The 26,685-nt window shown below is 36.3% G+C and overlaps 1 protein-coding gene across 3 annotated transcripts in view; it reads left to right on the forward strand.

Moving 5' to 3' along the window:
- The window catches only part of LOC109086671 (cytospin-B-like), a 146,901-nt gene that overhangs the window by 61,237 nt on the left and 58,979 nt on the right, over positions 1 to 26,685 (forward strand). For all 3 annotated transcript variants that reach the window (XM_042724836.1, XM_042724837.1, XM_042724838.1), the window contains one exon: positions 23,893 to 25,358. In XM_042724836.1, coding sequence (XP_042580770.1) covers positions 23,893 to 25,358 — 1,466 coding nt within the window. The remainder of the gene's footprint in view (positions 1 to 23,892; positions 25,359 to 26,685) is intronic.

Raw genomic sequence — 26,685 nt, forward strand, 5'->3', positions numbered from 1 at the left:
TCTACCGGACCATAAAAGGATATCTAGATACCAAAATATTATAGAGGCTTGAGGGTGGACATTTTGTCTTGTCCAGTATGTAACCACCTAGCAACCACAGAGCAAGAGGTTTTACATGAGCACACTTAAGCAGTTATTTTAAGATAATTTGAAATCCTCTCTCTCTCTGGACAGGTTAATTCAACAGAGGATATTTTCATTCTGAACTCTTAATGTTCTCCAGTCTGATAGGTATTCACTGTGTGAGTCGCTGTGTCCTGTGTGCAGAGAGGTGTATTTAATGGGGAGATTATGCAAAGTGCTTCACCTGTGAAAGAGTGGTGACCTGCTGTTGTGCTCAAGGGCACAGCTCTGCCCTCGCTCTCATCAGCAAGTTTTCTTTCTCATGGTTAAAAGTGCCACTTCCCTGCTGCAGCCAAATGGATGTAGACTAGAGCTGTCAATCAAGTTTCCATTGTAATCAAATCAGTTGTGTTCTGAATAATGATTGAAATTAACTTCATGTGTCAATATGTTGCTCATATATCAGTTTGATGAGAAAAGATAATTAAAAGATAAAATAAAAGATATTACATTATTGTGCCAGACAAAATAATTTAGTTTACATTGCACATTGAAAGTTGTACTGCAGGCTTTTACATGTGGTAGAAAAATTATATATACAGTAGGTGGCCAACCAGAATTAGCTTTTTACCGCCGTGGGTGCCAGTGCCGCCGCCGCCACCGCTGCGTCTGCAAAGTGCATTTGCAGCTTTTGACCGCTGAGTGGCACTTTAACCACAAGTTATCAAGCAAACACATCAAAGAGCATTTTCGCAAATAGCCATCAGCTTTACCTTGCCAATGTGTTACATTTGACGACTGCAGTTGGGGAAGATTAAAGAAAAACACAGTAGTAAAAATATTTAATATTCACAGATTAAAATTTAGTAGCCTACTTATGAAGTAATCACATCTTAGAAAGAATTCAAGCAGGATAAATGTCAGGCCTATGAGCCTGTGCTTATATTTACACTAAGCTACACAGTATTACATCATATTTTAGATTTGAAACATTTAACAGGTGTGCAGTATTATTTATATAATATGAATAATATGTTATATTATCCTAAAGAAATGGCAGTTTACTTTGCATTGGAGCATTAAGTGGTAGCCTATTTTAGTAGGGTAGGCTACATACATGGATTTATATGCAAAATGTCAATATTCTCACATTACTTAATATTTGTCAAGTATGTTTTTAATTTATATTTCTAAAATGCCTTTAATAAAACAGCATACATTTTTGTCACGCACATACTTTGTTATTCATTACCTGTCCTTTATTTTGACAGAGAACTACTTGGGGAAAAGATATCTGTATACACTCATTAAGAAATTGTTGCTTGTTTTATGAATTCTTTCCTTTATTTTAGTAAAACGTGAGGCACTGTATAATTTCAATCCCATTATTTAGGCCTAATTAAAACAAGAAAAGAATAAATTAAACCTTGCCATGATTTAGCTAAATCACTGAAACTGAAAAGAAGTGACAGATTAATAAAATGTCCTCACGCTTAAAGAAAAAAAAATTATTTACAACTTCAGCTATTTAAAGGGAGCCTTCTTTACTCACTTTCATACAATTTAAGTAAAAAATAAATAAATAAATAAATAATAATAAAAAATTGCAGCCGCATTTAAATGCAGGAGTTTATTAGAGTGCAAGATTTGTGCAGCGCGCATGATGCTTAGTGCGACACGCAAGAGATGTGCTGTCGGGTTACATAATTTATTCTTATGTCTACATATTTTTCCTTCATTGCAAATCTTGTTTGGTTTTATTTTGTATCACTGCATGTAAAAAAAATATTTTCATTTATTACAACATAACTTTGTAATGCATATGCAAAATATGAAACTGCAATCTTTTTCGCAGTCTATAGCATTTTATAATTATTTGTACAATAATATTTAACATAACCTGCTTTGTATCTGTATCATCTAATGCAAAAGAGATTTATTAAAACAAGTTTATGAGAGTCACACATCCGTTTAATCTTGATCAAGAACAACTTATGATCAACAAATTGGAGCATGAACATCTTAGATCATTTTAAAACGTCAAATAGCCTTCAATTTACAGGTTATAACTGCATCTGTCTCAGTTGTAGACTTGTGAAGATTTATTTTTAATACAGATACCATACTGTAACCTAAAAGAAATGTGCTGTATTTTTATTCATATTCAAGTTTTTTTGTGAAAAATTATTAATGTGCATGCATGACAGGGAGGCACCCTCGCGATCACTTTAATTTTTTCCTGGTAATGAAATAACTTAAATTTGGGGTGCCTCACATACATGAGAAATATATAGGCCTATACAGAAAGCTTGAAATGTCTACTTTGAAATGAACCAATTCAAAACGAAATCAAATACTCCCTGATTATGTATTCTTTGAAGGTTGCATATCTCTCTAAAGGCGCGTCCAGTACTTGAAGATGAGAGTCAGCACCATGAATTTCATCTTGCAGCCGACAAGAAAACTTTAATTTATGAATAAATAAATTAAATGTCTCCTTTTTCACAATTATAAGGCTAATTCTGCCTCTCCCATACGCCCAAACTCTGTATGCTAAACTGTATTATTATCAGTATTATTATTATTATTATTATTATTATTATTAAAAAAGGTTTAATTATTATTTAAACACGTTTTGAATAAAAATAAAGGAACAATAAAAAAATCATAAATTTCTTAATTCACAGACATAATTTTCGGCATGTCATGGGCTCTGTATACGGGAATAAAATGTGTTAAAAAAGGCCAAATAACGAATAAGTAGGCTATGTGTGACCTGCTGAAATACATCAGCAAATTATTAAATGTAAGTTTTAAGCCTATGGGATCAGAATCCCGCCTAAAGTATTGCAGTCAAGGATAAAAAATAACAAGTGTGAAAACAAAATTTAAAAAGCGCAAGTAAAAATATAATGTACAAGATTTAAAAGTGAAAGCATAATTTTCAGAATAGCAAACAATAGTCACGGATTGAAAAATAATAAGCATAAATCAAAAAATTAATAACGCATTTTTAAAAATTAATAAGCATGAATCAAAACTTTAAACACATTTAAAATCATATTGCACAAAATTGAAATATGAATGCAAATATTGTCTGACTTGCGCACAAAATCATGTTTTCCTTGGTTATATTTCTCTGTTTTTTTTCAGCTCTCAGACGATTTCTGCTCATATTTTTATTTTTTGTATGCTTATGCTGCTTTTCCCCTCGCTCTTGTTTCCATGTTCCGCGCTTGCTTTTCCAAATGTTGCGGTTAAGGTTTCATGTAAATCAGGGCGGGTTTAAGCGTCGTCATTGGTCCACTAGTTCTAGATTGACAGCTCCTTCTCTAGCCAATCAGATGAAGAGGGGCGGTGACATCACTCCAGTGCACCTCACTAGCTGCCGACGTTCAGTGTTGTTCACATGTACAGGTGAAAATGGACAGCTGTCAACTGGGATACATCTTTCTATACAGGACACCTTTATATGTGTCTTCCTCTCACTGCTTTATGCCTGCCTGGTGATCCGTTTGCGTTAAATGAGCCGTCCTAGTGACCTGTCGTGGTTAACCTGTATTTATTCGCCTATGGCCACTTTGCGAAAGGGAGCAGCCACAATAAGCACCGGCCTCGCAAAGTCATTGATGTGCCTGGCTCACCCATACCTGCCTGATAATAAGTCTTATGGTTATTATACACAGTTTGCTGTATATTGCTCATAATTGTTAACTGTCTGTAGGCAATATTTTGCTTATTTCTTGTCATGGATTTTTTTGTTTTGTTGCAAAAACAGTTTTGCAGCTTTTTCTTTCATGTACAGTAGGCTATGTAAGATTTATCACATTTTGTGTTACTCTGAGATTATAAAATGATATACAGTTAAGCAATATCACATGAGGAAGAGTGTTTTCCATGAATATCAGCTCCATTGAAAATCTTTATTGAACTGTAGTATAAAATCAATAGTTTAATATTGTACCTATTTTCTCATTTTGCTTGATGAAGAGTCCAAACAAAGCCACAGCAGAACAGTTTCCTACAAGCAACACACAGCAGCATTATATTGAATGATTCACTTTATTCCTCACTGAATGAATCTGCCGTTTGAATTAATGATTTAATGTCTTACTCTAAAGATAGGCTACTTGCTGCTACCTGCTGGCTGTTTCACTTTCATATTGTCGCTGTATTCTAACTTTATATATTAAAAACATTATGATAGTGTTATGCAATTATATATGTAGCTTGTTGCATATGTTGCATAGTGTTTATGTAAAATAAACACAATTTGCAAATAAATCATTGTGTATATCAAATCCACCTGGCCTCTGTAACTGTCTCCTCTGCAACACTATCGCTTTCATTGATCAGTAGTCAGATCTAGCCTAATCAATGCAAAACATTACATTCATTTATTCATAATTAATTTACAGATTGCCAGGCAGGCGTTCAGCAGTGACAGGCAGACATAAAGGTGTCCTGTATAGAAAGATGTATCCCAGTTGACAGCTGTCCATTTTCACCTGTACAAGTGAACAACACTGAACATCGGCAGCTAATGAGGCACGTTGGAGTGATGTCACGGCCCCTCTTCATCTGATTGGCTAGAGGAGGAGCTGTCAATCTAGAACTAGTGGACCAATGACGACGCTTAAACCCACCCTGATTTACATGAAACTCTAACCGCAACATTTGGAAAAGCAAGCGCGGAACATGGAAACAAGAGCGAGGGGAAAAGCAGCATAAGCATACAAAAAATAAAAATATTAGCAGAAATCGTCTGAGAGCAGAAAAAGCAAAGAAATATAACCAAAGAAAACGTGATTTTGTGCGCAAGTCAGATAATTTAGCATTAATATTTACATTTTGTGCAATATGATTTTAAACATGTTTAAAGTTTTGATAAATGCTTATTAATTTTTTAAAATACGTTATTAATTTTTTGATTTACGCTTATTTTTCAGTCCGGGACCACTGTTTGCTATTCTGAAAACATTGCTGAGAACATGTGCTAGCCTATAACACTCAACAATAAGACACCTTTTCAATCGTTTTATTTTTTATGCCATAATGCACACCTCCTTAAATGTAATCTAAATATTCCAAGTTAATATCCTACTTTTTGTACGATTTCTAGATTTTCATGTTGTTTTAAGCCTATTAATCTTGATTTCTCACAACTTTTTTTTGTTTCAAGGTTTTTTATTTTATTTATTTATTTATTTATTTATTTATGGTGTGAGTCAAAGTAAATTGTGACGCGAATAGAGTCTCATGAATGTGCAGCCTTGTACAGAGGACTACCGGCCAAGGTCAGGATTTTTCATTCAAAAACTTTCATTAGCCTGTTGATCGAAATGAAAGCCCCTTAATACAACATAAGGAGATTGTGTAGCTTTAATGGTTTTCATAATGACTGTTTAATAAACATAACATGAAGTAAGAGCCTTTGTGTAAATGTAATTTTTTTTTTCTTTTTTTTTGGATGTATTAGGCCTACAGCCTACAACCTACGATCTCATGTTTTGAAATAAACTTTCTAAAAATTCATTTTAAATTCATTTTCTAATGATTTTTAAAGATGTTATAATGTTATATTATCATGTTACTGTTGTTTTATTTTGTTATCTGATCTCCGTTTACAAAACAACATATAATTCCAGTCAGTTTGCAAACTGTCCCTTTGCGCCACCTGGCGGTAGTTTCGTGAACGACTTTAACACGCGACTGATTGCAATTAATGCCGTGGCCCTGTGGTGGCGGTAATAGGCATTTTGGTTGTCCACCTACTGTTATATATACACTGAACAAAATTATAAATGCAACACTTTTGTTTTTGCCCCCATTTTTCATGAGCTGAACTCAAAGATCTAAGACTTTTTCTATGTACACAAAAGGCCTATTTCTCTCAAATATTGTTCACAAATCTGTCTAAATCTGTGTTAGTGAGCACTTCTCCTTTGCCGAGATAATCCATCCACCTCACAGGTGTAGCATATCAAGATGTTGATTAGACAGCATAATTATTGCACAGGTGTATTGCACAGGTAATTATGCTGTCTAATCAGCATCTTGATATGCCACACCTGTGAGGTGGATGGATTATCTCGGCAAAGGAGAAGTGCTCACTAACACAGATTTAGACAGATTTGTGAACAATATTTGAGAGAAATGTGCCTTTTGTGTACATAGAAAAAGTTTTAGATGTTTGAGTTCAGCTCATGAAAAATGGGGGCAAAAACAAAAGTGTTGTGTTTATAATTTTGTTCAGTATATATATATATATATATATATATATATATATATATATATATATATATATATATATATATATATTTGTGTATATATATAGTAATTTATTGGAATATATTAGAATCTACAGTTAAAAAGCTTGGTGTCCATAACATATTTGTGAAAGAAATTTATAATATTGTTTAGCAAGGATGCATTGGATTTCTTAAATATGAGAGTAAAAACTTCTGATACAAAAATTGATACAACATTTAACATTGATAAAAATAAGTAATGTTTCTTGAGCAGCAAGTCATCATATTAGAATGATTTCTTAAGGATCATGCAATGCGACACTGAAGCCTGGCTGCTGAAAATTCAGCTTTGGTTTTACAAGTTTTTTTGTTTATTTCTTTCTTAACACCAATCCAGCATCTATGGCTATATTCATGGCGAGAACTAAGGTTGGGCCAATAGACGATGCCATCATTCATCGCCGATGGCTGATAGATATCACAATGTTGAGCCGGCATCATGATTTCCCCCTCCCCCCATATCTCCCACAGTCCGGCGTGTCCCAATACCGTGTTCGGAAAGAAAATGACGTGTACTACAGAACCCCTTAAGGGAATAAATATGAGATGGGAGGAAAATATGTATTTCAATACTTTCTCTTTGAGTTTTATCATTAGGTAATTATACTGTATATAAATTGCGGGCATCAGGGAGCCGCTATTATGCCTGGCATTGAAACTTTTGAATGCACGATTGCTTTTTAGTTTCACTTTCAAGATTCGCGATCGCACATACTTACCACATATTTTGCAAGATTAGATGTTTGTCAGTGGTGCTCAGAATCTGCAAATCATTCGCCATCGTCCTCAGTCATCTCTCCTAACTCTGTTAATGTTGTAAATTTTTAAGTACTGTTATGTAACAGGCAACCGTTATTTGTTTTCCATGCCTTTCAGAATACAGATTCACACTTCGGGCACACCCCCTAACTAAAAATTTTGAACAGTAGTGTAAGACAGGTGGTAGGTAAGTGGGCAGAATTATTGGCATTTATTATTTTATTTTTACTAATAGTCACATAAAATCAGTAATGAGCAAATTACATTACAGAAGTAATGACAGAGCTGGTTCCAGATTAGTATGAAAGGATAACCTCAGCAAAAGAATTGTTGCAAGAACAGTCTCTTGCACACAGTAAGCTCAGGAGAGGTTAGACTGGAATGCATCTGACTTTCAGTGCCAAAAGGAGAACAGAGTTTAGGACAATTGAAGGAAGGTTTTGTTCTTTCTTACATGTTAGTATGATTAAGTGATGTTAAATGAGCAGCATCGTTTTGATAGCTGTCAAAACAATCTGAGCTGAACCAATGTCAAACAGACAAAACATCTGCCTGTTCAGCATGAACACACTGAGAGACTTTAACAATGTCAATGTATTTCTGTCTCTTTTCTTCATAGTGTTCCTTTTTCTGTGGCTGATATGAGAGTTTTATTCACTTTATTAAACATGCTCTCTTATACACACTATATGTTTGTCAGCTCAGGTGTGTACTTCTCTGTCCTGTTAGTCTATGGGTGTTGTATCCCAGCACATATACAAGTAAATGTGTATTTATGCTGCTGGATCATAAAGAGATGCAGTATCGGTTATTATGCTGGTAAAAAGAGGATAAGGTCACCACGATATAAGCAAATAATCATAAAATCATTTGCTTGCAGAACTATAGATAGATAAACATACCTTTGCAATTATTTGTCCATTACAGAATCGTTGGTCTCCTGTCATGAAACGTTAAAGTGGTGGTGTTAAAAAGCTTTCGCAGTCAACAGACGAAGGACAACTTGACGCACCCATTGAATCTGCTTAGCTGGTATTTGCCTCTCATTCTTTGGGTAAGGCTGCAAGGACCTTTTGCAATTTGCTATCATCTGAAAGATGAGCAAGAAAATTAGGTTAAAGCTTCAAAAATGTCAAGTTCAAGCTCAGATCCATCCCAGTGCACATGAAGTTCTTGTTTTCTTGCATACCCAGTGCAAGTGGACATTTTTAATATAACTGGAGATTCTTCGGAGGATGCACATAGCAGAGATAATTTGGAAACTAATTAAAATCAAGTGAACGTACATGATCTCCGACAATTTGGTGTATTTGCCACTGAAGAAACCTTATTCCAGAGCTATATCTGGCTTGTTTTTGTCTCTCCCAGAATAAGTTGGTGAGTTGTTATTGGGATTGAACCAAGAACAATGTATGAACCAAGTGCTGAAATGTCCTTATCAAGGACTGCTCAATCAAGCTCTGCTCAATGTCAATACATCATTTTATGCCACTCAAAATCTTAGAAAGAAAAGTGAGTGGTGTATTTGGTAGGTATTGGACTTCTGCTTATGAGTGGCATACTAAGATACATGATTCTTATTTCTCTGTAGCTATAAATTGCCCAGATTTAATACAGCCCCCAATCAGGTGTTGGCTGTCTTTCCTTAGCCCAACTAAACTGAGATTCACTTGTCTTTTTCCATTTAATCTGATTCTGTTTTAAGAATTTAGGCTAATTTTTACTACACAGCTAAGCTGACCAGAGCAGGAGGTAATCCAGTGGAGTAAATAGAGGCAATGTACTGTCAAATGACATGACAGAGGCAGTAATCCAAGCAGAATCAAACTGCTGACTCAGTATTAGAGTTGATGGCTTGAAATGTGATTGGTTCATGAATGAGAAAGCACTAAAAGTCCATCAGTAGATTGCACAGAAGACTGGTATGCAGTATAGCAGACCAGAAAGTAGGAAGTTTTCCCACCAAGAACAGAACAGAGGAAATCTAAGTCTATGCCAAAGGGAGGTTATTAGGTGCAAGTACATAGTAAGGCTATTTTGAGGATTTCAGATACTTTTCCTAAATTGGTTTTTGTTATGGTTAACCAGTGTGGTTTAAATATTTGCATAATTACATTTTAATCATGAAAAGTAACCACAAACCACACAGTGAGTTGATGAATGCATATTAAACAACCACAGCAATCTTCATTTCTGCATACAATACATACACTTCATGCTGCTCTAAGAGCCAAATTACAGTCCCTGCTCTGAAATTATACAATCAAACTTTATTCTGTAAACCTTACCGTATCATATTTGATTTGCACATTCTAAGGCCTCTAAATTATCAATATAATCAAAACCTTACTTAAAATTCTATTGCACACAGTCTTTTTTTAACAAGTAAAAGGCCTTTTGATATTATTCTACAAAATGTCCCCTTTTTAGGTTGTAGTACGTGTCTTTTTGATGTGAAATCTTTATTGAAAAAGAAAGCATAAGAATAACTCTAATAATAATAATAACGCTTGACTGAAGCAACTTAAGTTTACTTGACTATCCATTCATAATTTTTTTGAAAAATCATGTTAAAATGCCAGGCTTTTGAGGAATGTTTATTTATCTCTCAATCACCATTGTGTTGTAATGCATTATACTGTTAGTGTTGTCCCCCATAATAAAAACTAAGGAACTTTGGTCATAAAACCAAGCATTTACTGTAAATTTCATCTTACTATATTAATAGGAGATATAGAGTGACTGATATTTTATATTTTATTTAAACAGTCTGCTATGCTGTTATAAATATCTAATTGATTTACATTACAAGCTTTTCAGAATTTAATTTTACTTTTTGGCCACATGATTGCTAATTTTGCTCAGTTTGGTCCTCTGAATAAGTTTGTATGAATTCCATATTCCCCTATATCATACTATATGATCTATGAAAACCATTTGAAAAAAAAAATGGATTTTTCTGACTGTATCTTATTTGTCAGGCTTTACATTGTGAAGATTCACACATGGAAAAGGACCAGGTCCACTTACTGAAAACACCTCCACATGATGTAATTTCCTGCTTTGACAAGGCAAGGATATTTTTATAGTCTGTGGCACAAAACATGACACACTACCCCTTCAACAAATTGTTTGAGATCTTGAAATATTCACATTATCTTTCTATTTATCATGGAATTATTTATAGCCATACTTTCAAGTGGTTGCTCTGATTTTACAGTCCTTTGTACAGTTTCTCAGACAACTTTAACTTTTGTATCACTCAGACTAGCATAGTGATAGCAGGATCATAAAAGACTTTAGCTTCCCTTACCATTGGTCATTCTCACAATTCAGGATGGGCAAAGTTTGTCACTGGTCTGACGTACATGGAAAGTCATTGATTCCATTTTCCCTTGCACGCAGGATGTGGAGTGGAATATCAGCAGGGCTGTCTGGCTACATTTACATGTTTACAGCCAGCTATGGTGTGCCCATGACATTCATTAGCTGGACAACAGGAAAACGTGGCAGAAAACCAAAAATTCTGTTTAAGCTGTGGCTCTTACATACAGTACACTTGATTGGAAAACATTAGTCCGGCCTACTGGAACTTCCTCTCATATGGGTGGAGGGGTAAGGTCTCTTAAAGAGGGCGGTGGAAGATGATGACAGTTGAAAAGTTTGAAGTTGTTTTAGATTAGATTATGGAAACATTGACTTCTCATGGGATACTTCAAGTAAATATTTTGGGTCAAAGAAGTTTGGGTGACAAAAAAGTTTGGGAATCCCTGGTATCCCTGAAATCCCAGAGGAGGCTGAAGCTTTTTTATTATCCATTTAAAATGAGTTTCCGAATCTGAAGATCTTTACTCATCTTACAAATGTATCTCTGATTGCTGTGACTTAGTCATGTCACTGCTAATAGCTAATGCAATGACAGCTGACTGTACTTTGCCTGCTTTGGCTTATCTGTCAACTTTTTGCAGTTAATTACACCAGGTTTATTTCATGATGCACTACACTCCATAATTTATTGGCAGGTCACACTAGAAGCTGTTCAGACTTTGATTACTTCTGTAATTCAAAACTTGATCCACAATTACAGACAGATGCTTGAATGTGTTGTCCACTTAATGCAGTGAAACATGCAGTGGTATTACTTTAGTGTTAAATAATCAGCAGTGCAGGACATCTCTGAATGAAGAAGCTGTGTTTTTTAATGGAACAGGTTAATAAAAAAAAAAATTCAGAGGTTCTGATCTGAGGTTCTGAAGGGGTCATTTGATGCGATTTCAATTTTTCCTTTCTCTTTGGAGTGTTACAAGCTCTTGGTGCATGAAGAAGATCTATAAAGTTGCAAAGACTAAAGTCTCAAATCCAAAGAGATAGTCTTTATAAAAGTTAAACCTCTGGGGTCTAAGGGTGTTTTGGGGCTAGGGCTGTGCGATATTGCTATTCCTTGTTAAAAAATGCGATATTCGATATATGATATGTGATACACGATACGATATTGCTTAAAGTGTGTAAAATCAATTTCAATTATATTTTAAAATATTTAAAAATGAAAATTATATAATCTTGGAAAAGAAAGAATCACTATAACTTCTGAAAGTGACCAGCAGTGTTTTAGCATTACATAAAAAGTAATGTTACAAATCAGAAAATGTCATGAATTTAACATCAGTGTGAATATACAAATAAATTAAATTAATGACACTAATTTAATATCATTGTAACTTTGCTTTCCATACACTTTACTTTTATGAACCTTCAAAGTGGACATCACCGGATATTCCACCATGATTCCAGTTCGAAACAAGTGTATATGTTCCATTCAAACGGCATTAAAGTGTGCGAGAGGTGAATATAAATTGTATTTATTTACAGATATATATGATATCACACTCGTCTGTGTGTGAAGACACTGCAGGCAGCAGCACAAATCCATGAATGAATGTTTGGAAGTAAAGTAAACTTCAGCGGGTTTCCCCTGCTCAGGGAGTAGGGAGCAATGAACACAGTGCAGGGATCATATCGATCGGATCGGAACGCAGTTCATGCACGTAGCTCTCTTCTAACGAGCTGGTTATATGAATCAGGTGTGATAACTAAAAGAGAAATCCAAAATATGCAGAGCAGGGGGGTGCGAGGACTGGGATTGGGAACCGCTGTGGTAAGGGGCGTAACATTTCTGTCACATGCTTGAGGCATTTAGCCAATCACAACGCACTGGATAGCTGGCCAATCAGTGTACACCTCGCTTTTCAGAACGATGAGCTTTGTAAAAATCGATGCGTTTCAGAAAGGCGGGGCATAGAGGAGAAACAATAATGTAAATTATGTGGAAAATAATGTGTTTTTTTTTTTTTTATCTTAAACTACATAAATCCATTGCATTACACCAGATACACAAAATAATGTTCTTTTTAGCAACGTCATATAACCCCTTTAAGTAAAATATTTTATTAAATGGTAAAGCTGCTTTATGCTAAGAGGAAACACAAATGCAGTTAATGGCTACATTATTGCAGTCTGAACTGTTGGTTTTGGCTTTCAGTGGCTTCTCTTTTTGAACTCACCCCATGCTGTCATGTTTCACAAAACAACATATTTCTTAGATGATTATATTAGCTTCCCTCACATTACAACTCAGCCAACAGTGAGCTCTTTATTTGAGTGATGTTTGTGCACTAAACCAGCTCACATTAGAATGGATTCATTACTGGCACTATAGAAACCAAAACCCTATTCATTGTAATGTTGAATATATTTGTCTCTGAATAAAATGTCCCATTTTATTTACTCCATGTACCAATATGAGCCTCTGCTTAGTGGCAGTAGGACAATATAGACATTGTCTTTTGGTTTTCAAGATCAAGAATGGACAGATGATTCAGTCCTGTATATCTCCCACAGTCTGGTCTCCTACACAAAGCTGAAACACTGCTTTTCAAGGACCCTAGATCCCATTTTTTTCTGGATCTCAAGCCTTTATTGTTGCCTCTTTCTTGAGCAATTAACCTGCTTTTGCAAATGCATAATTACCTTGATGTTTACCTTCTCAGTCACACACCACCTCTTTCTTGCTTTCTCTATCTTTCTTAGTTTTTCTTCTTTTCCTTCCCCTTCCAAAGGCTAAAAATAGGAAGTTTTCATAGTCATTCAAGCATGAGGGCAGCCAAGCACAGATACATTTGGAGTCAGGAAGAGCTTGTCTTGCACAAGAATTAAGGTTCTTTTGTGTGGTCATTAATCAATTGCTGGAATAATCCTACTTCTTTGTTCCCTTTACTTGCTTAAATGAACCAGCAGCAGATTTGCAATCTTCTTGCAAACTTGGAAGAATCTTAAACGTTGTTGATAAATTGAAAGAACAGCATGTTTTGTAACATGATTATTGTATTTATCATAACTTGTGTGCTAAATAAAAGTTTTAATTTATATATATACTGACTCCCAGCTTTTGAATGGTATAGTGTATATTGTTACACTTGGAGTAAGACTGGAGTAATGATGCTGAAAATTTAGCTTTGATCACAGGAATAAATTAAATTTTAAAATATATTCAAACAGAAAGCAGTTATTCAAAATAGTAAAAATATTTCACAATATTACTGCTTTAGCAAATGCAACTTTCTGTATTTTGGATCAAATAAATGCAGGCTTGGTCAGCAGAAGAGAATTCTTTACAAAAACATTCAAAATCTTACTGTTCAAAAGTTTTGACTGGTATTGTGTCATGCTGAAATATATAAATGAACATCACATACCTGGCACATACCTCATATTACTTTAGAACATATATAAAAAAAAACATCCTGGCATTGTGAAACATTGAGGTGATGTAAATGAAACTTCATAATGTTTCACTTGATTATACATTTAGTCAGGAATTATATTTTAGAAAAAGTCTAACTAGTAAAATGTGTACAAGTTGAATGAAAACTAATACAAGTAGATTAATAATAAAAAAAGACAGTTTATGAGTTTATGATCTCTGCTGGTTTAAGCCGCTTCATTCTTTTTTTTGAGGTAATCCAAATCTTATTCCTCTCAGCACGTCTTCTTGGGGTGAATTATGTACCGGTATTATTCTTCTCAGTGCGAAGCGGACCAAAAAAAAAAAACTTGAAGTACAGTCTCGCTGCTTTGTTTGCTCTGATGTGGGCGGTTACCCACCGCGAGCTTCAGGTGGACGATTATAATATCAATAGCGTGTTCAGCGCGTGGGCATGATCGCATTAGATATAATGAAGGGAGACGTGAAAGACTGGACATCACGTTGTTTTCATATGGATTACTTTATCACAGAATATTTGTTTTAAAAAAAAACATGTCTATCATTTTAAAAACATACCTCTCAAGCCTCTGACATAAATCACACATCTATTTGTTGAGTATTTGCTGAGTTACAGTTCATTTTAATGACGCGTTTCAAAATGAAGATCACGCAGAACCAAGGAGGCAGACAACGCACCCTGTTTGTTTTCTTTATTTTATAAATGCACAAAGTTTTGTTGTTATTATGTGTATTCAAATAAAAGTAGACCCTTTACAGATTCGATTGATGTATTGCCCTTATCTGTACGATCAAAACTGAAAGTGTAATTTGAGTTATTTTCAAGGTTATCAGGAGAAGATGCCACAAAATGTGTATCCACGTTGATCGACTCCAGAGGGTTAATTCAGTAAAGGGTGATTCATGTGGTGTTTTAAGATGAGATTGTGGAGAAATGGCACTGCCCAGGCATTAGTCACACTAACGGAAAAGAAAATCATTAATCCCATTCTTAACTTGTTATGCAGCAAACATAGGCCTATATCATTGTCCAGTGAATGCCAATAAATGACTTTGAATCTGACATTTTGTATGTTTCTCTTATGGCTTCAGATGTTTGTTCTATTCGAACAACTGCCCTGCGAAGTGGACATCACAGGATATTCCGCCATGATTTCAGTTCGAAGCAAACGTATATGTTCCATTCAAAGTGCATTGACATGTGCAAGACATAAATTTAAATAGTATTTATTTACAGAGGTATATGATGTCACACTTGTCCGTGTGTGAAGACGTTGCGCAGCGCAAATCCGTGAATGAATGTTCCAAAGTGAGGTAAACTTCATCAGATTTCCCCTGCTCAGGGAGTAGGGAGCAATGAACACTGTGTAGGGACCATGTAAATAGGAACACAGTTCATGCACAGAGCTCACTTCTAATGAGCTGATAATCAGAATTAAGGGGTGTTAACAAAGAGAGACATGCAAAATATGCAGAGCTGGGGGGCGCGAGGACTGGAATTGAGAATCGCTGGTGTAGAGCAGCGCTTTGTGTTTGTCGTTTCTCCGATCAAAAATGCAGACGTGGTTTTATGTTTACGCGGAGCGATGCAATGCAATGCAATGCAATGTAATGCGTAAAAACACAATATAATCATTATAATCCATAATCATGTCCCCACTGGATGCAACAAATGCCTTGTTTGTAATGGGTTTTATTGTTTTTGTCTTGTCGGATGGTGTTTTGACTGGGACACACATCACAGTACGACAATGGGCGTTATGTTTCCGTAACACGCTTGAGGCATTTGGCCAATCACAAAGCACTGGATAGCCGGCCAATCAGAGCACACCTTGCTTTTCATAGCGATGAGCTATGTAAAAAAATTACACGTTTCAGAAAGGCGGGGCATAGAGTAGAAACAATAATGTATAGTATGTGGAAAATAATGTGTTTTTTAACCTTAAAGTGCATAAGCACATTTCATTACACCAAATACATAAAATAATGTTCTTTTTAGCAACATCATATGACCCCTTTAATAACTTTTTCTTATAACAAAAGAACTGAACATTTACATAATAAAGTAATACACAAAAACTTTATTTAGTAAAAAATAAAGTGCGACCAAACAATAAAGAATCAAAACATTTTCAAACAATATCAAGGGCATGTTGTAATCCAGATTAAAATGTAAAAAAAACATTGAAAATAAATAGCCTATTAAGTCTAAATATTTAAGTATTTGGTTATGTGATGAACACCACTGTGAATACAAACCATCAAACCATAAATATAAGTATCTATGCAGGGCTTGACATTAAGCATTCTCATGTGGTTGTCCTTTGAGTATAAAAGTTACTTGCCCTGAGAGGAAAAAAATACATTTAAATTGAGTTATAAATATAATTATTTATTGTAGTTACGCCAAACATACTATAGTGTTTATAGAGTATATGTAGTAGATTTTTGTGAGCATGTCACATTTAGTTTTAGTTAGATTTGTCTTTTTAAATAAAATAATAAACAAAATAATAAAGTGAAATCAGTATCAACAAAATTCATCTTTGCAATGCAGAGGAAACACAGAAGCTGCATCTGAAGTGGAATAGATATATTTACCCACTGTTAAATGCAGCTCTGCGGGACATGAAATGCTTTACCCTGCAGCTACAAATGAATAAATAATGTTTTGATACATAAAACCTTAAATACTGATATTTTGAAATTATTTAAAAAATTAAAGAATACTTTAAATGTGAAATTAAAACCACCAGTAGGTGGCATCAAGTCACTGTTAATAAGCGAGTCATTGCGATTGAACCAAATCATTTAATTAAACAGTTGATTCGTTCAGGGACGAAATGCTATCATGTTGCTCATAGTTGCAAAACAGTGCTGTGGCTGTGTTTGGAATTATTTCTGTTTGGCGAAATAGAACAAAAACAGGCAATATGGTGTCTGAAACATAAGTCTCTTAATATTAACTTCTTGTTTATTGAACTGTTATAAAATCACATTTGTAACCATGCAGATTTTTGGAGCAAAAAAAAAAGTGGCGCTCGATCTTCGTGTGATATTTTTTAACTATATGAAATTAAGTAAATATTTACATTTTCTGGCCCCATATCTTGAATTTTCTGATCATTCTTCATGCATTTTAATACTTAATCATGCAGTGAAAGAACGCACACGTGCACTAGTCTAACCTACTAGACTTCTTTACATAGGCCTAATGTATGCGTCCACTCTGTAGGTGTGTTTTGTTTGATTTATGCAATATACGCGATAATGTCAAATTGCACATCGTTAAAACAACAATTACGATGTTATTGCAAACTATATATATCACACACCACTAAAACAAATGCAGTCTTTACTGTTTTTGGTAGTGACATTTTCAAGTTACTTGTCCGATTGGGCAAGTAAATTTCTCTTTCACTTGCCCGTACAAAACATTCACTTGTCCCAGACAAGCGGACAAGCGTCAATGTCGAGCCCTGCTATGGTTTAAACCATTTAAATACATTTTTAGAAAGTAGTGCAGCTGCTTTGTTAACAGGGTTTCTGGGGTAATGGCTGCATTTCTGCTGTTCAACGCCATCTGCTGTCAAGAGAGTGAAAGTGCTGTCATCAAGAGCGTCTCTCACGTGCTATGCCATGCACTTCTCATCCGTGCTTGTTTACATCAGAGTGCACACACGTCTTTGACACAGCATACAGCGGTGTCATTGTGACCAGTTGATTGGGAAAATATTCTTAAAATGCATTAAAAAAATCAGAATAATTTGTTATAAATATTTATTCTCTGTATTTTGAAGTGCCCACGATAACAATATCATCCATATTTATTATATATTGCATTACCGAATACCGACACATGATAATATGTATGTGTTTGAATTTATACATCTGAAATGTAATAACTCTGTAAGAAGCAATTCTGGTGGCATGATGAACGTGTGCTGCTAAAACCAACTATTTAGTATTAGGAAATAAAAAGCAATTCTTAAGCATTACGAATTTATAAGAAGCAATTCTGAGAAGTTATGAAGTTGCTGCAGATGAAAATGGTAATGTATAATGCAGGAGTGAGTGTCCTGGTTTTGTATTTGATGGATGTGTGTGTGAGAGAGTGGTTGATTACAGATTTATAGCATCTCTGGTCCTAGCACAGCCTTACCACGTGGAGTGTTTCATTTAGTTTCAGCTCTCAGATAAAGAAGAAAAACTCAAATATATTAATCTGAATAACTTTGTACCGTCACTCAGAACACTCCTCTCAGAGTTATATCAGAGAGAGAACTAAATAAAATTATTCATGAGTTATTTAAAATCAGTCTTTGCTTAAAGCCTACCTAAACTGTACCATTCCTCATGCTATGTTTCTTTTTACAGCAGCACTAAACAATTTCATAGATCCGCAGGTTATTGTATTATAATTTGATATATTTGTTTTCAGAAAACACAAGACTGCTGCTTAACAACCAGTGTGGCTAAGTGGAGATGAAGTCAGGGCTTTGCAAACTAGATTATTAAATTTTCTTTAGAAACAGTGAATGTTGCTTGCACATGCAAAACTTGGCATCACCTTGCTGGGGTAGCATGAACAATGCTGGAGATATTAATGCACAAACACTTGTATGTTATGTTGTATTAACAGGGTTCATATGGGTGCTTGAATTCCTTGAAAATGCTTAAATTTTAATGTGGTGTTTTCAAAATCCAACCTTGGATTTTGGATAAAGTACTTGAAAGTGCTTGAAAATGCAATTGCATTGGTTTCATAATAATTAGCTTTCTTACAGAATAGTTCATTATTTATTTATTTTTTACATAAAATAAACAGCTCCACTCGACTCTGTGTGTGTGACTGTAGTGTGATCTGCAGGTGTTTTTATTGACGTCCACCTCTGATGGAACAGAGCGGGAGATACAAACATGCCGTGAGGTTGCTGCTTCAGTCAGCGATTGCTTGAAAACAGAACAGAACTCAGAACAAAATAAGAGAAAAAAAATATAAGAAGTTACTAACAAGCCAAAATGAATTATTTTAACATTTTGTACTTCGCATTCCAATATCCACGTAAAACAAAATGTTCTTGGCATAGTAATATCACAGGGGTATGTTGGTCATGCTGACCGGCAAGGACTACAGGCTATTTAAACTGAGCAGTGCACTGTAAAAAATAACGGAAACGTAGGCTACTAAAGGAACATCAAATTAAGATAAGTATGTTTGAGAGGTAACTCATCTTTTTCTTACCAAATATAAAAAAAAATTTAGATGCAATTTAAAGAGCAGGTCATATGGTATTTTAAAGTGTCCCAATATTGTATTGGAGTCCCCTACATCAGGTTAAAATGCATCTAAGGTCAGAAAACATTGTAATTTTCTCAGAATATACATTTAATATTAGAGTCATTTGCCAATGATTAGGAAATGATTCGTTTCAAGCAAGTTCAGAGCAAGCCCCTCCCTTCCTCAAGCCTACTCTGCTCTGATTGGTCAGCTGGCCAAACCTGTTGTGATTGGCACAGAGATGAATCCTTGAGCCAGTTAGCCAGCGCTACCATTGACAAAGCACCTTTACATAAAACAATAATATAGTCAATCCGTTCTTATAATGACATAAAATACAAAAACACTTATGCAAGCGAATCGTGCCCACAGCTAAAGTTTAGCTGCTAAACTGTGAACACTAGGTGGATACGTTAGCCAAGTGCTAACGTGACTAACTGATTAAACAATACAGTTTATAAACCAAAATATGTCGACTGTAATGTTTGAAGAACGACAGACAAAAGACGCTTGGTCTTAACTTTTAATCAGAACGCAGAACAGTTGTATCACAGGAGCACCAGCCGAAACCACTCATCTCTCCCGCATTAACCCTGTAACTGCCAGTGTAGCACAATAAACAGCAGTTTCACAATTATTATAAAGTCTGTGTGCTACACTACATTCTTTAATTATTAAACAAAGTAATTAGAACAACGTCAGTCTACAATAATCAACATATTCTTAGGTTCACTGCGAATTTTTAGAACTACTTCAGTAAGACAGTAATATCGTGCTTTACCTGGAAACCTAAAGCTGCACTAGGTGTACATCACATATTGGCACAAAAAAAATTATATTTTGATCACTCAATTGAAAATGTACACCCAACGTATCAATCGTACTACTTACAGGTCGTGGTTCAGAGAGCTTGTTAGTCCAAATTAAGAAGATTAGAAGCTAACAAAGATAAAAGCCCAGATTAGAGAAGCAGTTCTTGATAAAATGACAAGCACACAACAAAAGGCTCGAATTGTATTTCTGTGGTATCCTTGAACACCGCGTCTTCTCAACATGATGTAAACGCACTAATAGCAAAAGTGTTTGTGGGCAGGTCAGACTCTGTTCGTATTTCGCGGGCAGGTGGGGATTATGCAAATGTGTTACCCAGTGACGTACACCGGTAACAGACAAAAGATTTGAAAATGTAACGACTCGTAAAGGCGACTCTGAGTCAACTCTCTCTTTTGAGAGACAATATCTTTATTTATCATGCACTTTTTTGATTAACAACTTTGCAGATTGTTTTCATTTAAGGATAGCTACGTTATGTACTGCGAAAGAGAGATTTTTCAAAAACCCATATGACCTGCTCTTTAATGATATGAATATAATTTAATGCGCTTTTCAGCTGCAAGAAAACTTTAAGGTGCCTTAAGGTGAGCAACACCATGAACACTAACACTGCCTATAGGCTAATTCTGCCATGTGACACCACATTTATTTGCGTTAAAGCCCCTTTTCTCGACAAAAAGTATTTCCAAATTTTTTTTTGCAACATTTGAAGTATCGATATAGAATTTATGCGCTAAAGTTTAATGGAAAAAAAGATAATGTCGACATGAGAAATTTTATAGATAAATGTTGTAATTGATGCAGTATGTGGTCTGGCATTGTCATGTTGGAAAATGCAAGGTCTTCCCTGAAAGGGACAACGTCTGGATGGGAGCATATGTTGTTCTAGAACTTGGATATACCTTTCAGCATTGATGGTGCCTTTCCAGATGTGTAAGCTGCCCATGCCACACGCACTCATGCAACCCCATACCATCAGAGATGCAGGCTTCTTTAAAATTTTTTTTTTTGGAATGTGTAGCTCTCATGAAATCCAGAATGAGCCGTGACATTTCAAAATCGGTGGATTGTGTTCACCGACAATGTTTTTTAGAAGTATTCCTGGGCCCATATTGTGATTTCCATTACAGTAGCATTGCTGTATGTGATGCAGTGCCATCTAAGGGCCCAAAGATCACGGGCATCCAGTATGGTTTTCCAGCCTTGACCCTTATGGACAGAGATTGTTCCAGATTCTTTGAATCTTTGGATGATATTATGCACTGTAGATGATGATAACTTCAAACTCTTTGCAATTTTTCTCTGAGAAACTCCTTTCTCATATTGCTCCAATATTTTTCGCCGCAGCATTGGGGAAATTGGTGATCCTCTGCCCATCTTGACTTCTGAGAGACACTGCCACTCTGAGAGGCTCTTTTTATACCCAATCACGTTGCCAGTTGACCTAATTTGCAAATTGGTCCTCCAGCTGTTCCTTATATGTACATTTAACTTTTCCGGCCTCTTATTGCTACCTGTCCCAACTTTTTTGGAATGTGTAGCTCTCATGAAATCCAAAATGAGCCAATATTTGGCATGACATTTCAAAATGTCTGACTTTCAACATTTGATATGTTATCTATATTCTATTGTGAATAAAATATAAGTTTATGAGAATTGTAAATTATTTCATTCCTTTTTTACTCACAATTTGTACAGTCCAGACTTTTTTGGAATCGGGTTTGTAATTTATTCCTGTGATCAAAGCTAAATTTTCAGCATCCAGTCTTGCTGTTCTTTCAATTTATCAGAAAACCTGAAAAAAATATTCTCAGCTCTTTTCAACATGAATAATAATAACAATAAATGTTTTTTTTTTTTGTTTTTTTTTGAGTAAAAAATCAGAATATTAAAATGATTTCTGAAGGATCGTGTGACTGGAGTAATAATGCTAAAAATTCAGTTTGAAAGTCAGCTTTGATTGTTCCTAATAAACTGTTTAACTGCACTTGAATCTCAAATTATTTTGTGGGATAATTAAATATATTCTAAATAAACTACTGCTGCCCCCCAGCCCTGCCCCACCCCACCCCTTGAAAAAAGTTCAGGCTCAGATTATTTTTTTTTTTTTTTTTTTTTTGCTTTAACCCGTTAACTTCATAAGGGTATGATTTCATAGAATAAACAAACAAAACAATGTCAAAAGGCATCGTGGGTGTTTTGATATGAAAATATCTCTGAATGAAACCGCCTGCCCTCAGAAAAGTTTTGATGGCATTTTCGTTTCATTTTGCCTATGCATAATGTCTGATGCTGCTTTATGAACAGTTGTTACTGGGGAAACAGACGTTGTGCTGTTCCAAATGCACCACCTGCTGGCAATTTGACGTTCTTGTTCAGAACAATGTGAAATTGCTAATGTGCCTTCAAAAATCCAAACGATTAACAAAGGTGCGTGTGTGTGTGTGTGTGTGTGTGTGTGTGTGTGTGTGTGTGTGTGTGTGTGTGTGTAAAATAATTGTGTGTGTGTAAAAGATAATAATTTATACTTTTGTGTGTGTGTGTGTGTTTTAAATTAAGGTAATAACTTATAACTACTTTTGACTAATCCCGTTTCTTAAAAATGGTTTAAAGGCTAAAATGTGAGTTTTATCACTATATAAAACTTTATTTATTTGTGAAAAACCTGTTTTTAACTATAAATCATGTTTTTACAGTAATTTTATGGTACCAGTCATTAATATGTTGCCATATACATTGCCCTATCCCACTCATACAGTATACATTATACAGATACCCTGTAAATCTTTCATTTTTTACATTTAATAATTTATATACTGTATGTTGGCTTTTTATATAAGGCAATGTTATATACAATCCAGGCAGGTGGTTTTTAATAGCACAATAACATCTGATTTAAAGTGGAGAACTTAAGTATGTAAAGTACAGTATGTAAACATGTAATTTACCATAGTGTAAAGTGCTGGAAAATCTTGAAACTGCAACTTGAAAGTGCTTGAATTGTACTTTGGAAAAGGTGTAAGAACCCTGTATTAATTAAAGTGTTTGCATTTGTGCATTTGCATCCTATACGTCTCTCTTGCTCATTGAAGATGTTGTGTGTCCCTTTGTATTTGTAGTTTTATATGCCATTTATATTTGTAGTTTTATCTCTCTCTACCATCTCAACACCCCCTGGGTTGACTTTGTTTTGCCCTAAGGAACAGTTATCTCTTTGAAAACTGTCACTTTGAAATAATCTTTGTATTAGGTTAAGGGATCAGCTTTAACAAGCCTCAGTCCAGCATATTTTTGTGTTTGTATTTGCTGATTATTCCAATACCCACAAAATCCTTTCACCAGCCTCCCATCCTAAAGAATAATTAACCTCCATTTTGCAAACAGCATAAAGAGGGGATATACATCACCCACACCCATTCTGATGCCAGTTAGATGCCTGTGTTCTTGTTTCTGCTGCTATGGCTACAGTGTAGTGAGGCAGTGCCTGGTGGCCATTTGAATGTGACAAGACAAAACACATTTTGTCCTGTCATCACTCTAAATGAATGACCTCTCACACAGATACACCAGGCCTTGTACAATGGAATGAGAAAAATGGTGGCATTGTCACTTATCTCTGGTCTGGTGGACAGGAGTTGGCTAACTAAAGCAATATTGTTGTTTAAGCAGTTTCAGCATATTGCTATTTAATTCTTATGGCCTTAGTCATATGTAAACATCATTAATTTTTATTACATCATTTATTAGGCCCAGAGGAATGGTTTTGGTTGGTTTGTATTTCTCAAGCAAACTATTTTGTACAGCATATACTGAGACAAAGACTTACAACACTAACAGAATATCATTATTTCCTCTCTACACAGGTGTCCAATCAACCAAAAAGTCAGGGATCCCAGCTCCTCGTGAGATCCCACAAAGCATCTCCAGAGAACGTGTCTCATTGCGTGACCAACAGAAAAGCTCTATAGCCAAAAAGATGGTCACCAGTGCCAGCACCTCTAGTCTGTCCACGCTGTCCAAGCATTCACGTGGCTCTGTCAAGACCAAAGCAGAGTCTGTTGTTTTCGATAAGAACCTGCTGGAGAGTCAGGTGAGGGAGCTTCTGGCTGAGGCCAAGACCAAAGAGTTTGAGATCAGTAAGTTACGGATGGAGCTCCAACGGCATAAAGGGAAGGATCCATCATCAGAGGCTGGGACACCAGAGGGAAATTCAGAGATGGAAAGGGCTCAAGCACAATCTGGAGACATCCAGGTGCTTGTAGGGGAACTGAAGGAGAAGAACGGACGTTTTCAGCGTGAGTTGGCCACCCTACGGGAAGAGAATCAGGCTTTGAAGCAGAAGCTTATTACACTGGAGAGCACCACAACACTGCTTACCAGCTCTAGTATGCATTCAGTTAATGGGGTTTTTCCAGAAAATACCACTTCAGATGCCGTCAGTGCAGTCAGTGGAAGCCACCTTAAAACTTCTGTGTCATCTGGTAGTGAAACCAAAGGCTCTCCTTTACCGTCCTCAGAATCCTCAGAGTTTGAGAAGATTCCCTCACGCTCCGATTCAGTCAGTAGCAGCATTAAGAGTGTTGTGCCCAGTGGTGTGGTGAAAGAGCTCTCAGTGGAGTCCCTGACAGACCGCATCCAGAAGATGGAAGAGAGTCACCACAGTACAGCCGAAGAACTTCAGGCCACTCTACAGGAGCTGGCTGACCAGCAACAGGTTGTCCAGGAGCTAACAGCTGAGAATGAGCGTCTGGCAGAGGAGAAGGGCCTACTACAAACTTCCCTACAGCAGCAAAGGGATCGTGTGGAACTTTTGGTGCAACAGAATGACTCCCTTCTCCAGAGGCTCAGAGAACAAGCTCAGTGTAATGAAGCTGAGGCTTCACGTGCCTCCCGGGTTGCAGAGCTTGAACAGCGTTTGGCTGAGCAAGTGGAGAGCTCCCGCTTTGAAAGAGAGAAGCTGGTAGACATCCAACAGCAGCTGACAGGGAGTCTTAGAGCTTTGGAAATGGAGAATCAGGAGGAACAAATCGCTGTGAAGAGCTTAAAAGAAGAGGTAGAGCTTCTTCAAGGGCATTTGGAGAGTGAGAAGGTTGCTAAAGATGAGGCGATGAGGAAAAGTGAGGAACAGCGGCAAGCCATGGAGGCTCTGAGAGTGGAGAGTGCTAGTCTGAAGGTGCAAGTGGAGGTGGAGCGGCAGAAGATAGCTGAGCTGAAGGCAGTGCAGAGCGCCAGTGACAACACAGAGTTGCAAAGTCTGCTTAAAGCGGTGCATGAAGATAAAGACAAGCTGGAGCTGAGCTGCACAGAGCTACGACAAGAGCTACAGCAGGTATGCTGTATTTGTGTTTGTTCATCACTAGCTTTTAATTTGGTAATGCTTGAATGCTATTAGCATATTGTTAGAGTAAGTCCACAGATGCCCGGGATGCCCATCCTGCTCTTAAAGGTGCCATAGAATGCAATGATACAATATTTTAAACTGTTCTCTGATATGGACATAAAAGGAATGTGGCTTAGGTAAGGGCAAAAAATCTCCAGAAACGGTTAGACATGTCCATTTACAACCCTAGGATTTGTCTCTAGAATTAAATTACCTTTTTTTTACCTTATTTGGAAGGGTCATGAATAATAATGTTGAGCGCTGCTCTGATTGGCTGTTTCACACTGCGGCTCATTTCAGTAGCTCACACAGCAGGAAGGAAACACAGGGAAAATATATTTCAATATTGTCTCTCACAGTTATATCGTTGGGTAATTATACTGTATAGTATAATTTTTACTTTCACTTTCGAGATTTGCGATTGCACGTGTTCTGTGTAAACTACAGCAGCAGTACTTGCCACAGATTTTACAAGATCAGATGCTTGTCAGTGGTGCTCAGGATCTTTACATTTTTCGCCATCATCCTCAGTCATCCATCCTTACTCTGTTTATGTGGTAAGTTAAATCTTATGTACTGTAATGTAACAGGCTAGCGCTAGCAAAAAGCTAACCATGTCCCTTTAGTGGCTCGCGTTATTTTATTAGAATGCGCGTTATTTGTTTTCTGTGCCTTTCTGAATACAGACACCAACCCATCCCTGCACATCACATACCCTGCACAGCCTGGAACCTAACATTTATTTCCATGATCTGCCATTTTCGCTATTATCCTCGCTTGTTTCTTCACAATACCTGCAGAACTTCTGATGATTCGGCTGTGCAGGTTCAACTGGCGGCTGGCATAGAAAATGGGCGGGTATATGCAAATGTTGGGGGCGTAACTTTTAGTGATCCCGACTGTAACTTCACAGTAGGTGTAATGTTCTGATTCGCCTATATTTCAGTGGTCTTTTGCATGCACGAGATTTACATAAGAAGGAGGAAACAATGGTGTTTGAGGCTCACGGTATGTCATTTCCATGTACAGAACTGTTATTATTCAACTATGCCAAGGTTAATACAGTTTTCCATTCTATGGCACCTTCAAAGGGCCATCTTCCTGCAGAGTTTTGTAGGGGTGCTCCGACTGATCGGCTACTGATAGCTATCAGCTGATAATTACTTTGGGAAGTTTGATCGGCAGTGGAGGTGGAGCGGCAGAAGATAGCTGAGCCGAAGGCAGTGCAGAGCGCCAGTAACAACACAGAGTTGCAAAGTCTGCTTAAAGCAGCGCA

This window comes from Cyprinus carpio, chromosome B5 (assembly GCF_018340385.1).
Source record: "Cyprinus carpio isolate SPL01 chromosome B5, ASM1834038v1, whole genome shotgun sequence".
Taxonomy (NCBI): Eukaryota; Metazoa; Chordata; class Actinopteri; order Cypriniformes; family Cyprinidae; genus Cyprinus; species Cyprinus carpio.